General features: G+C 58.0%; 1 protein-coding gene across 1 annotated transcript in view; it reads left to right on the forward strand.

The window, feature by feature from the left end:
* GLIS1 (GLIS family zinc finger 1) overlaps positions 1-12924 on the forward strand; it is a 214602-nt gene that overhangs the window by 181184 nt on the left and 20494 nt on the right. The window contains exons 5-7 of the mRNA XM_074265859.1: positions 5245-5406; positions 8914-9024; positions 10726-10837. Of these exons, the coding sequence (XP_074121960.1) occupies positions 5245-5406; positions 8914-9024; positions 10726-10837 (385 nt within the window). The remainder of the gene's footprint in view (positions 1-5244; positions 5407-8913; positions 9025-10725; positions 10838-12924) is intronic.

Genomic DNA, 12924 nt, shown 5'->3' on the forward strand with positions numbered 1-12924 from the left:
TTAGCACCTACTGTGTTCTGGTCTGAGCAGCTAGAGGGGCGGTGGCTAGTACTGGGCCTGGAGAAGGAAATTTTCATCTTCCTGAGTTCAGATCTACCCTCGGACACTTACTGATTATGCGACTCTGGGCGGGCCATTTCATCCTGTTTGCCTCAGTTTCCTCATCTGTAAAATGGAGCCGAGAAGGATCCTAGGATCTTTGCCAAGAAAACCCCAAATGGGGTCGTGAAGAGTTGGACACGGCTGGTCTGGCCGAACAAGAACAGCAAACGTCCTTGGGTGGACTGACCGTCTATTTATGTCGAAGGGATCTTCCCCTCACGTCCTTGCTTCCTCTTCGGTGAAATTTCAGCTCCTCGCGAGGAAGGATTGTTCCGTTCTTTGTGCTCGTCTCCCCAGGGCCTCGCACAGTGTCCGGCACATAGTAGGTGCTTAGTATCTGTTGGTCGGTTGGTTCAGTGGGAGAGAAGCTCCTGTCACGTTAGTAACTCAGATCTGTGCCCCTGTGGCTCGTTGGGGCCGTGGGGAATGAAGAGCAGCCTTGGGCTGGACCCCCACAGGCCCTCGGCAAAGGCAGCAGGAGGGGAAAGACCACTGCTCTCAGAGGCCCAGATCCTCCTCCTCACCCTAGCCCGGGACACTGAGCAAGCCGCTTCATTTCCCTAGACCTCGGTTTTTTCATCTCCAAAATGGGTATAATGATACTAGGAATGTTTATTTATACATTTAAATCCTTATTTATATAAGAACCTGTTTTAGAACAACCCAGAGAGGCAGTGGGGGGGAGGGGCAAGTATTATTCCCATTTCCCAGAGAAAGAAACAAGCTTTGAAAGGTTGTGACTTGGTTGGGGTCACATAGGAACATTAAGGGTGAGGCAGGATTCGAACTCAGGTCTCTCTTCACCCTTAAACCTCCTTGTACCCAAAGTGCCTCTTTCCCCCATGAGCCCTTGGGACCTCGGAGCCTCTTGTTCCCACAGGTCTGTTCTTTCCGGGTCTGGCCTGTTAGGGATGGGCAGGAACGAGCAGAGGACTCAGGCCCACGTCGTGGTACCTCCTTACCTGCGCGAGCCACTGACTTCTCTGGCCTAGGCCGGAAAGGGAGAGGCTCCCAAGCGGTGACTGTAAGGATGCTTCTGGCCTGGAGTCTTTAATTCCTCTTTCTTTAAGGTTTTTGCTCTCAAAACACATGCAAGGATAATTCTTCACCATTAATCCTTGCAGAACCTTGTGTGCCAGATTTTCCCCTCCTCCCCCACTCCCTCCCCTGGATGCAAGTAATCCAATATAGGTTAAACATGGTAAAATACATGTCAAATCCAATATAGGCGTACATATTTATACAATTATTGTGCTGCACAAGAAAAATCAGATTAAAAAGGAAAAAATGAGAAAAAATAAAAGCGAGCAACATCAACAGCGAGCGTGAAAATGCGCGTTGTGATCACGCTCAGTTCCCACAGTGCTCTCTGGGCCAGACGGCTCCTCCTTCACAAGGCCATTGGAACTGGCCTGAGACACCTCATTGTGGAAGAGCCACGCCCATCAGAAGTGATCCCCCTGTAGTCTGGTTGCGGTGTACAGCGATCTCCTGGTCCTGCTCACCTCCCTCAGCATCAGTTCCTGTCAGTCTCCCCAGGCCTCTCTGAACTCATCCCACTGTTTGTTTCTTTCAGAAAAGTAATATTCCATAACCTTCATATTCCACTGTTCTCCAGTTGTCCAGTTTGTTTTTTTAACTCCTCTCACTTCCCTACACCTATAGGAAAAAATAGAGAAATTCCTTGTAGCAAATGTGCATAACCAGACAAAACAAACCCCCCCTCTGGCCGTGTCCAGAGCCCCCGTCCGAGGAGGCCGGCAGCTTCTCCCGCGCCCTCGGCAGCGCTGGCGGGCGGTTGAACTGGCCGGAGCCCTTCAGGGTTGTCAGCTCTTGGTCTTCACAGTGGTACCCCTGCATACATTCTGCTCCCGGTTCTGCTCCCCTCGTTGCGCATGAGCTCATTCAAATCTCCCCAGGTCCATCTAAAGCTGTTGCTTCCCTCTTTGCTTGGCGCACAGTGCTCCCCCAGTTTTCCGGGCCTCTTCTCTCCCAGATGGAGCTGCCCAAAGCTCCAAGGGTAGCAGGACCCCCCCGGGGAAGGCTCTGTTACATGGGGGTAACCCCAGCCCTGCCTGAGCGGGTGGTGAGTCGCAGCACTAAATGCCTGACCAATCTTGAAGGCCACACGCAATCCTGCTGTTGCTGTTGTTGTGAGCCCCGTGCCCACCCCCTGGCTGTGCCAGTTATACCCACAAATCTTTTTTTTTCCCCACAGGAGCAGAGAATTGGGCGGGTGATGAATTTGTGCAGGACCCTAGTTTTGAGAAGGGGAACATAGAAAGGAGATAATGAGAGAAAGTAGTGACCAGTGCAGACCAGACTCCGTGGGGCCGGGCAGTGGTTTGTGCCCTGATGAAGCGCTGGCCCGGGGCCGGGGGAGGATGACGCATCTGTTTCCCAGAGCCGGTGCCAGGGGCAGGAGCCCATTTTCTCAGGAGCCCCAGATGGACAGCTGTAGCTCTGGGAGACACACACCAGTCCCCCGTGGGGGCGGGTTCCCCTGCTCCAGATGTTGGGAGGTTTGTAACCAAAAGCCAAGAACACCGCCATATTCTGGGCAAACAAAGGGAAGAGCCCAGGAGCAGAGTCCCTTCTATGAGCAGGAACAGCGGCTTGTCCCGGCCACAGGGAGGAGTCAGGCTGGGAGGGGATGCTCCCCATTGTCCCAGGCTCGGGCCTCCTTTGTGGGGCCTTCTGGGAGAGAAGGAACTTAACCCTGCCCGAAATCTCGGGAAGTCTCGTTTCCCACACAGGGATCTGCCCTCCCAGCTCCCGCTCACCATGTCATCACCTGTCCCAGAGCGAGGATTAGCGGCCGGGAAAGTGATCAAAGGAGCCGTTCTGAGCACTCGGCCTCCCAGTGCCAGGGCACGAGCCCAGGGTGCAGGCCTGGGACCTCCTCCCCGGGAGCCGTCCGGCCTGGGTGCGGAGAGACGGCTCACGGGTGCGGGGAGCTTGGGAGGGACGAGGGCTGCGGGCAGAGTAAGCACCCCGCTCACGGTCGGGGCAGGCTCTGGGCCTGGGGAGCGCACCAGCTCCCATTTCATAGATGAACAGCTCGAGGCTGAGAGATTAAGTGACTTGGGGGCTCATAGGCTACTAAGTGTCCAAGTATGACCTCTGACCTGGTCGCAGTAGCCTGGGATCATGGGAACATAGATCTGGACCTGGAAGGGACCTCAGAGACTATCTGGACCAACCCTTCCATTTTACAGATGAGGAAACTGAGACCCCGGAAGGTTAATCTGCGTGAAATACCTGTTTATAAACATTAAGGTTTTATATGTGTGGTAGATGAGTCAGTTATAACTATAAAAATAATTAATACATGGCACTGTATTGTCAGAGACTATCCAGCTCAATCCTTTCATTTTACAGACGAGGAAACTGAGCCCCCAAAAAAATTTCTACGTGAAATACATGGTTATAAATATTAAGGTTTTATATATATATATATATATATATATATATATGTCAGTTATTATTATTATACAAATAATACATGGAGGATGCATTGAAGGAGGGAGAGATGAGGCAGCAGAAGCTGCAGAAGCCAGGAGGGAGGCCGGGGTGGGAGGCTGGGAAGGAAGCCGGGAGGGCCTGAGTTAGGGCTGCAGCTGTTCGCTGAAGGGAACAGGACAGAGATGGGAGTTGTGGAGCTAGAATCGGTAAGACCCGTCGGTGGTCAGAGAGATGGGCAATAAAGTGGAGGGAAGAGTTGGGGATGAGCTTAAAGCGCTGAACCTGTGGAACTGGAATAAGAGAAACAGACACACAGAGAGAGGGAGGAAGAGAAGGAAGAAGAAAGAGGAAGAGGAGGAGGGGAAAAGAAGAAGAGCAGGAGGAAATGGAGCAGGAGGAAAAGAAGAACAAGAACAAGAAGAAGTAACAAGAATGAGTTGGAGGAAGTAGAGGAGGAAAAGGAGAAGAAGAAGGAGAAGGTGGAGGACAATGAGAAGACATAGAAAGAGAAAAAAGAGGAACAAAGAAAAAGAGACAAAAAGAGAAAGGAGAAGGTGGAGGATGAGAAGAAAAGACAGACAAAGGAGAAAGACAGAGACAAAGAGAGGAAAGGAAGGAGGAAGAAGAGGAGGAGAGGCCAAATGAAGAAGACGACGAGAGAAAACAGACAAGGAAGGAGAGGAGAGAGAAAAACAGAGGGACGGAGAGGAGCCAGAGAGGAGGGAGATGCTCCCAGCCAGCACCTGCTGGGCTTCTCCGGGGCTCCCTCCCCCTCCCTCCTGCCTGCCCCAGGTCCCGGTTAAAAGGGCTCTATCTGACAAGACTTGGTGCAGAACGGCCCCTGCCTCTGTCCAGTGCTGATCCCCGCGAGCGGCCTGTCTGATCCGGGCTCTGACAGGCCCTTGGAGCTCCTACTTGTCCCTGGCTCTGAGGCTGCAAATTGAACTGGGGGCTGCGAGTCTCCAGCCTCCCTCCCAAGATCTTTGAGTGACAAGTTTGGGGGCACAAAGGGCACAGCCTGCCAGTGTTTGAGGCGGGATTTCTGCCCCTCCCAGAGGTGGGAAGTATAGTGGGAGGAGCGTGGCCCCTGACCCGCAGATGAGGAGAACTTAGATTCGCCCCTTCTGGTTAGCTGCTCCCCCCTTCTGTTGCCGGAGCGGCAGATTTGGAATCGGAGACCCCAGTCAGAACCCGCTGCTTCCCCAGTGACCGCCATCTTCTATGAGATGAGGAACTGGTCCATCTCAGCTTGACTCCGTGACCCCTGAGATGACCCCTTGTTCCTCCTCCCGGGGTGACCCCTGTCCATTCAGTCTGGGAGTCCCCAGGCCTGTCAGCATGTGCTGGGCTTCCCAGTCCCCCATCCCGGTTCCTTCTCCCACTCCTCCTTTCCCACCTTCTGAGGCTTTGGAAAATCCTGTTTGGGAAACCCTGTCAAGAAAGGAGACTCTGAGGATCCCAGTGGATGTTTCCAGGAAGGGGAGGGGGAAGGGGAGGCACTTGTCCTTGAGTTGGGATGAGCCTCCTAGCTCTCTGTGGCCCCATCCTCCCCGCATCCTTCCCTCCTCCCCGCATCCTTCCCTCTTCCCCGCATCCTTCCCTCCTCCCCGCATCCTTCCCTCCTCCCCGCATCCTTCTCTTCTTTCCATCTTGATTTCTCTTTCTTCTCGTGTCCAGTTTGAAGGGTGCAACAAAGCCTTCTCTCGCCTGGAGAACCTGAAGATTCACCTGCGGAGCCACACGGGGGAGAAGCCCTACCTGTGCCAGCATCCCGGCTGTCAGAAAGCGTTCAGCAACTCCAGTGACCGGGCCAAGCACCAGCGCACTCACCTGGACACGGTACCTCCCCCCCCCCCCCCCCGCTTTAGGAAGGAGACAGAGGAGGGGAGAGGGCAGGAAGAGGGAGGGGGTAGGAGAGGGGGATTGACAGGAGGGGGCCACCAAAGGGAGGCCTTCCCACTTACTTTCTGAAGTCTTTCTAGCAGATCCCAAAAAGTCGCCAAGTCTACACGTGAACCATCCCTCTTCCTTACTGTGTTCACTAAAAGAGTCCCAACCATCCCCCTTCCTCCTTGTACCTGGGCATTGAGTTATCTCCCCCTCGGCCCTTTCTTCGTTCCTCTCACTGAAGCCACGGGCCGGACACCCCCTTTTTATTTTTTACTTCCTCCCCCAGAGCTGAGAAGTCGCTTCCCATTCCCCTCTTTTTCCCTGAGCCTTTTCGGACCAGAGAGCGGGAGGGAGCGGGTCCAAGAGACCCGGGTAACCTCTGGCTCCGGGATCTGGGGCCTCTTCCTTATCTCGCCGAGTCTCCCCAGAGCCTCCTCTCCCCTGGATCTCCCCCCTGCTTCTTGCCTCGCAGGGGAAGCCCCGGGTCGGCCCTTCGTGTCTCATGGAGTTGGCGGGCTGTAGTGGGGACCCAGCAGGGTTCTAAACCAGGCGCGCAGCTTAGACCCTGCAGGACTCCTACAGAGGAGAGACTGGCTTTCCTCTGCCTCTGCGGAGGCCCTGAGCCTCCTCCACTTGGCTGGACATCCCTCCATGAGGCGTGAAGTCCTACCCACCCTGGGCAAATTACTTAACTCCTGTTGGGAAGAAAGGAAGGAAGGAAAGGAGGGAGAGAGAGAGAAAGAGGGAACAAAGAAAGGGGAGAGAGGGAGGGAGACAGAGACAGAGAAAGAGAGAGGGAGATGAACAATTACACTGTCCAAGAGTAGAGCGGATTCCCTTGAGAAATAAGGGAGCTTATTATTGATGGACAAGTATTAATTAAGGACCTCCTGCACACCAGGCACTGGGCATTACACTAAAACTGGGAATACCGAGAGAAATCAGTCACTCCTCTGCCCGGGAGCTGTAGCTGGGAGGCTCCTTTCCTGACGCAGGTGCCAGGGCCCCAGCTTGCCCGGTGCGGTACTTTCTGGGAGATTTGGGGGAAGACTTGCTGATCAGCCGGTGGGCAACAAGCTCCATGCTCCTTCAGGTGATCCTAGGAAGTGTGGGCAGGGGCAGGGCTGGAGGGCATTGGTGTGACTCCAGTGTGGAACATGACACGCCCGCTTCCTCCCCACTAGACTTGGGTGGGTCTGGGGCCCCCTTCTCGGGCAGCAGTGCCCCCATAAATGACCTCCATCCTCGCAAGGGTCCCGGCTGTGGACGGGCTCCCACCCAGGAATCCGGCCTCTCCGAGGTCACAAAGAAGCCTAGGCCAGGACAGGATGAGCCCGCCTTGCCAGCCAGCTCGGAGACGGGCTCGAAGGGTGACCGGAGGTGGCCAGCAGCTGTGCTCTGAGAAGCGGTGACCTCACGCTTCCTCATTTCTGTACCTGTTGTTCCCCTGTGGGGGCTGTGAGTTCCTGAGGACAGGGGCAGTTTCCCCTTGGTCTCTGCGTTTGTGGGCTCAGCATGGCTCCTGGCACACAGTAGGCCCTTAAGAAGTCCTTGCTGATTGGTAGAAGAGGAGCTTCTCTAGGGCAGGAACGGCTGCCTCCCTCCTTCCGGGCTCCCCCGCGCACAGTCAGGCTCATTCAGTGCTTTCTGGGTGACTGACATCTGGCCTTTGTCCTCCAGTGTAGCCTTAAATCCCTCCAGCTCAGGGGGTGCCTCTTGGAGCGCCCGGGGCCTGCACATGGACATCTGTCACTCAGCTGCATCCCGGGTCCCCTAGTCTCCCACTCCACTGGAGACCCCAGAAAGCCATCGGGGGAGGGAGCTGGGCCAGACAATGTTGGACCAGTCTATAGGGAGCTTTGCAAAGTGGCTTTGGGGGGAGGTTCTAGATCAGAGGCAGGGGGCCGAGGCCTGGCCAGAAGGGCTGCTTTGGGGAGGGTGAGGGCTCACAAGTTTGCTGTTCTTCCCAGGCTGCTGGGGGTCCCGTTCTCCCCCCCTCCTCATTGTGGAGACCCCCGCCCCTCTGTCTCTGTCCCCCTCAGCTCCTTGTCTCTCACTCCTTTCTTCTCTCCTTTCTCTCTAAACGCAGCCGCGAGCCTCTCCAGCACCAAGGTACAGTACAAGGGCCTCCTTCCTGTTGACCTTCCCCCTCAGCCCCAGGGGTACTCCCCCCCCCAGCCCATTCTCCAGGGAGCAAAGTCAGGCCCAGGGTCTTCGCACAGCCCAGCTTGCTACAAGGGCTTCTGGGGGCTCCCGCTGCCAGGGGGACCTTGACCCGGAGACACTGAAGTGACACAAGTAACGAAACGGCAGGACCAGGGATCTGAAGCTTCTGCTTCCGGCCCTGCAGGACCAGTTCTTTGAGTCCTCTCCAGCTCCAGGGCCCTCGTGGGGAGCGGGGCGAGGCCAGGGGCTGGGCCGATGGCTGTTTATTTGCCCGAATTTTTATTCTGTAAGCAGAGCCCGTGTTCCTGTACATTAGGAGCAGGGCAGGGGGTCCGGGAGGCCCGGCGCTGATGTCTGCGGCCCTGAGAGCCGGCCTAGTGCAGACGCTGCTGCGGCTGCCCCCCCTTGGGCCCTCTTCCCCTCCATCCCTGCCACAGGCCTCCACCTGTTCAGATCGGGCCTCCCAGTGGCCCTGGACATGGGAGGCCCTGGGCTCGGTCCCTGTGTGCCTCTTTCTGACTCGGTGACTCCTCTGTGCCTCAGTTTCCACTTCGGTAAAAAAGGTGACTTTGGACTGAAAGGTCCTCACAAGTCCCTTTTCTCTGCTCACTCAGAGGACAGCCCCCACAGAGACGCTCCTCCTTTCCACCTCCGGCCAGAGCCTCCTCTGTCCACAGGGTCCCTGCTGCCGCCTCCTCACACCGGAGCGTCCGGCCTCAGGCAGGGAGGAGGAAGCTGGGGAGGCCAGAGCTAAAAGGGGCTTCCTTCAGGCTGAGAGCCGAAGCGGGGTGGGCCCATTTTACAGAGGAGGAGACTGAGGCTCCGAGCAGGCCGCGCAGCTGTGGGCTGGGGACTCGGGCAGGCAGTGAGCACGCATTGTGCCGGGCCGGCCCGTGGCCTCCCAGTGGAGCAGGTGCGGGCCGGGGAATGCTTGTGTCTGTGCTCTTCCTCCACCACTGGTCTGGCCCAGCCTGGAATCTTCTGGGGTTCTAGTCCATCTTTATAGTATTTCAGATTCTGGCCCGATCTAGGAGTGTCTGGGGTTCTGGCCCAGTCTGGGAGTGTTTGAGGTTGTGGTCCAACCTAGGAGTATCCAAGGTTCCAGCTCAGGCTAGGTGCGTTTGAGGTTCTGGCCCAATCTGAGAGTGTCCAAGGTTCTGGCCCAGCCTGGAACGCCCAGGGTTCTAGTCCATCTTGGTAGTATTTCAGATTCTGGCCCGATCTAGGAGTGTCCGGGGATCCCCGGCCCAGCCGAATCCCTAATGCAGTTCTCCTCCACCCCGGTTTCAGAAACCGTACGCCTGCCAGATCCCCGGCTGTTCCAAACGCTACACAGACCCGAGCTCCCTCCGCAAGCACGTGAAGGCGCACTCGGCCAAGGAGCAGCAGGTCCGCAAAAAGGTAAGCTGCCCTGGGACCCTGATGGCACTGGGGGGAGGGGCTCCCGCGGCTGGGCCAGCCCTCTTCTGGCTTTGCCTGCCCTGGCCCTCGCGCTGCTTAATCCGAGGAGAAGGGGGGAGCCTGCAGGTATTTATCACCTGCTGCATGCCAGCCCCACAACATTCCTGGGAAGAGATGCTGTAGGTATCTGTACCCCAATTTACAGATAGGGAAACTGAGGCCCAGCGTGAAGAAACTTGACCAGGGTACGGGACAGAGAAGGCCCTCGGGCTCCACGTTGGGTCTCACCGGGTTCTCTGGCTGGGGCGCCCTGGGGGCTGGTGATGGCCCTCCCTCCCCAGAGGAGGGGGCTGTTCTGAGTCAGGAGGCCCCTTTACAAGCGGGGAACCTGAGGGGAAATGGCTGGTCCGGGGGCATGCGGGCGAGACTTCAGAGCGCCCCCACTGGGTCCGCCAGCCCCGGCTCCAGAATGCAGCCCCCCGCCCCCAGCGGGTCCCTCCCAGCCCCGGGAGATGATGAATATTTCTGGGTAACCCGAGCCCGTATTATGACAACTGGCTGGCGGCCGGCCGCGTTTGGAAGGAGAATTAGAAACGCTTTTCTTTGCTAATTCTCTCTGCGGCTGGTTTTAATACGAGCGACATCGTGGTTAGCAGGAACATGCCTTGGCCGGCTTTCGCCAGAACGTTCGTTTACACAGAGAGCGGCTGCCAGGTGGTGGGACCCCAGCCCGGGCACGGCTGCCAGGCTCAGACCCGAACAGGCAGGGCCTTGGGGGGGGCGGGTTTGTCCCTGCGGCTTCCTGGCCAGTGCTTGAAGGGCACATCAAGGGAAGGGGGGCTCATGGGCTGCCTTTCCTCTGTGGCCACTTGGAAAGTTGCTTCCTTACCCACCGTCCCACGCTCACCATGAGGGATGCAGAAAGATCAATGTGGGCAGAGCCCTCTGACCTCTGACTCCCAGAAAGGTCAACGTGGCCAGAGCCCTCTGACCTCTGACTCCCAGAAAGGTCAACGTGGCCAGAGCCCTCTGACCTCTGACTCCCAGAAAGGTCAACGTGGCCAGAGTCCTCTGATCTCTGACTCCCCATACTCAGTCTCCCCTCCTTTACCCAGAAGTTGCTGGAAGTCTCTGCCCCAGATGCACCTTTGCTCACCCTACAGAATGTCTTCTGCTTGTGTCTATGGACTGAGCTTGACTCTGGGGTGGGGAAGGAGAGCCCCCTCCTCCTGGAAGCCCTCCTGATCTACCCCTGCCTTCTACTGAGCCTTTCTCCACAGCTTGGATCTCCACTTAGACCATAAACTCTTCCTCTGCAAAGACTGATTTTCTGACTGTGCTCCCCCTCCTCCAGGACACTGGTGGGAGGATGCTGGTCTTGGAGTCAGAGCAGTGGCTTACCCCCCTCCCCCATGAGTGTGAGCTTAGATCCCGGCCTTGGGCAGGGCCGATGGCCACTGGCTCTGAGCGTGGCTGACAGGCTGAACCCCAAGGCCTCTCCCCCCAGGTTCTTGGGCCCTCTCACTGCGGGGGAGCCCGGGATCCCCCACAGGCCCATTTTTTCCACCTCCCACCTTTGTGACTGTGGCCCCTCATCCCTCTCGTCCCCTTGTCCATGGATGCAGCGGGAGGACCCCGAGAGACTGTCCTGGGCTCTGTAAGCGGCCGGCTGTCTCTCATGCCCCATTTACCCCCTCCTAGATGCATGCAGGCCCTGAGGGCGAGCCGGACGTCCTGAGCGAGTGCCTGAGCGGCCCCCAGCACAGCCTGGATGGGAAATGTGGAAGGCCTGTAAGCCACGAGCTGCTCCCAGGTAAGGCGGCCCCGGGGGGTCCGGACAGTCTGGAACAGGCCCTGCTGAGTCGGGCTGGGGCATGGGGCTGGATCTGAGAGCACACTTGATCCATCCCTCAGTTTTAAGTACCTACTGTGTGCTCACTACAGCAACAAGGGGGCTTGTAACCTAATCAGAGAAGCTGCTCTCCAGAGGGAGTGTCCCTGTTAAGTACCTACTGTGTGCTCTCTAAGGCAACAAGGGGGCTCTGGCCTAATCAGAGGCTGCTCTCCACAGGGACTGCCCCTTAAGTGAGCAGACTGCTCTCAGAGCAGGAGGCAGGGAGGGCTGAGAAAGGCCCACTCACAGCAGGGCAGGAGGGAGCCCTGACACCCCCATTCTCAGGCCCCCTATTTCTGAGTCTCTGTTCCAGGCTCATGGGCACCAGCTGCCCCCCAGTGCCCGCCCGGCCCCGGGCTCCCAGAGAGTGGAGCCCCAGAGGAAGGGGGGCTCATGTTTCAGGCCCAGTGGCCCCCAGGGGCACCGAGGCATGGGGAGAGCAGAAAACAGCCTTTCTATTCCCAAGGAAAACGCTCTTTTGGGGGCTTGTTTCTGGTTCCTTCAAAGGGGCCACAGAGCCCGTGGGGAGCCCGGCGCGTTCCCCGACTTTTGGGGCTGCTTTTGCCGGAGCAGCTTCAGAGTTTAAAATACATCAGGGCAGGAAGCAGACACAGGGCCTGGCTGCGTTCTCGGGCCGGGAGAGCCCTCGCTGCCCCCCACTGCGGCCCCTTTCCTCCATCCGACAGATGAGGAAACTGAGGCATGGGGGAAGAAGGGACTCACCAGTGGGGAGGAGCTCAGCCATCCTGCTGCTGGTCTGAGGGTCAGAGCTGCCCTTGGGGCCGGGAGGTCACGTGCCGCCCTGGGGGGGAGCTCGGTCCGGACCGGCTCTGACCCTGCGCCAGTCCTAAGGACACTTTGGACCTCAGTTTCCTCTGTAAATACTCTGGCCACAGCTGATAACAGCACCCACTTCCCCTTGTGGGGAGCAGGGGAGGGGAACCACCTGTAACCCTAAAAGCGCCAGCAGAGGGCGCCTGCTGCGGCATCACACCTTGATGATGTCACTGGGGGGGGGGTCTGGAGCTACTGCTGCCCCTCCACTCTTGACCCCCTCCTGCCAATCTCCCCCACCCCGTTGCTCAGTACTACCAACAGTGACCGCTGTGGGGGCCGCAGGACCCTGGGGAGCCCGAGAAGCCTCCGGATGGGGAAGTTCTCCACTGGGGGAGAGCGCGGGGTCTGCGGGGAGAGATGGGGAGGGGGCTGGGGGGAGGAAGAGAGTCAGAGAGACAGGGACAGACAGAGGGATAGAGACAGTCAGACATAAAGAGAGAAATCAGAGACAGGCAGACAAGCAGAGAGAAGCAGAGAAGAGGGAGGGAGGCAGAGAGATTGAGGGGGGGAACCAGACGGGGCAGGGAGAGCGCCGGGCAGGGGCCAGCCCTTGCTGCCTCGGTGTCTGACCATCAGTCTCTTCCTCTAGAAAACATCCCTGGGCTCTGTTGTGCCTGGGCCTGGCCCAGCTGGCACGGAGTCTCTGATGCTAAGGCAGGGCCTGGGGGGGCGCAAGGTGAGAGCGGGGCGTCCATTTCTCTGCCCCCAAATCCAGGTTCGCCACTATTAAACACGAGCGCAGGTTCTCTCTCCAGAGGTCGGGGAAGGGCTCTGGCCGGAGTCAGGGGGGAGCAGGGTCGGCTGGCCTGGGGCGGCCCTCCCTCCTGTCAGGAAAGCTCCCCTCGAAAATGTTCAGGTGCCCCCTGTCAGAAACAGCCCCCATTGGGCAGATGGGGAAACTGAGGCCTGAGGGGGTCCCCGGCAGGCTCAGGCAGAGCAGAACCCCAGCAGCCCCCGCTCTTAGCTGCCAGCCCCCTCTCCCCCCCAGCAGCGCTGTTTGGGGAACAGATGTTTGGGCCAGAGGTTAAACATTTGGGAGCTGTGATTGATGACGCAGATTGGCGGCTGAAGTGGTTCTCCAAGGAAGGGTCGGGGATGCTCGGCCCCCTGGGGCTGGAGGGGGGAGAACTTGGCTGGGGGGGGGGGAGTTCAGGCCACGGGCCTGGCCA

Source organism: Sminthopsis crassicaudata, chromosome 4, assembly GCF_048593235.1.
Source record: "Sminthopsis crassicaudata isolate SCR6 chromosome 4, ASM4859323v1, whole genome shotgun sequence".
Lineage (NCBI taxonomy): Eukaryota > Metazoa > Chordata > Mammalia > Dasyuromorphia > Dasyuridae > Sminthopsis > Sminthopsis crassicaudata.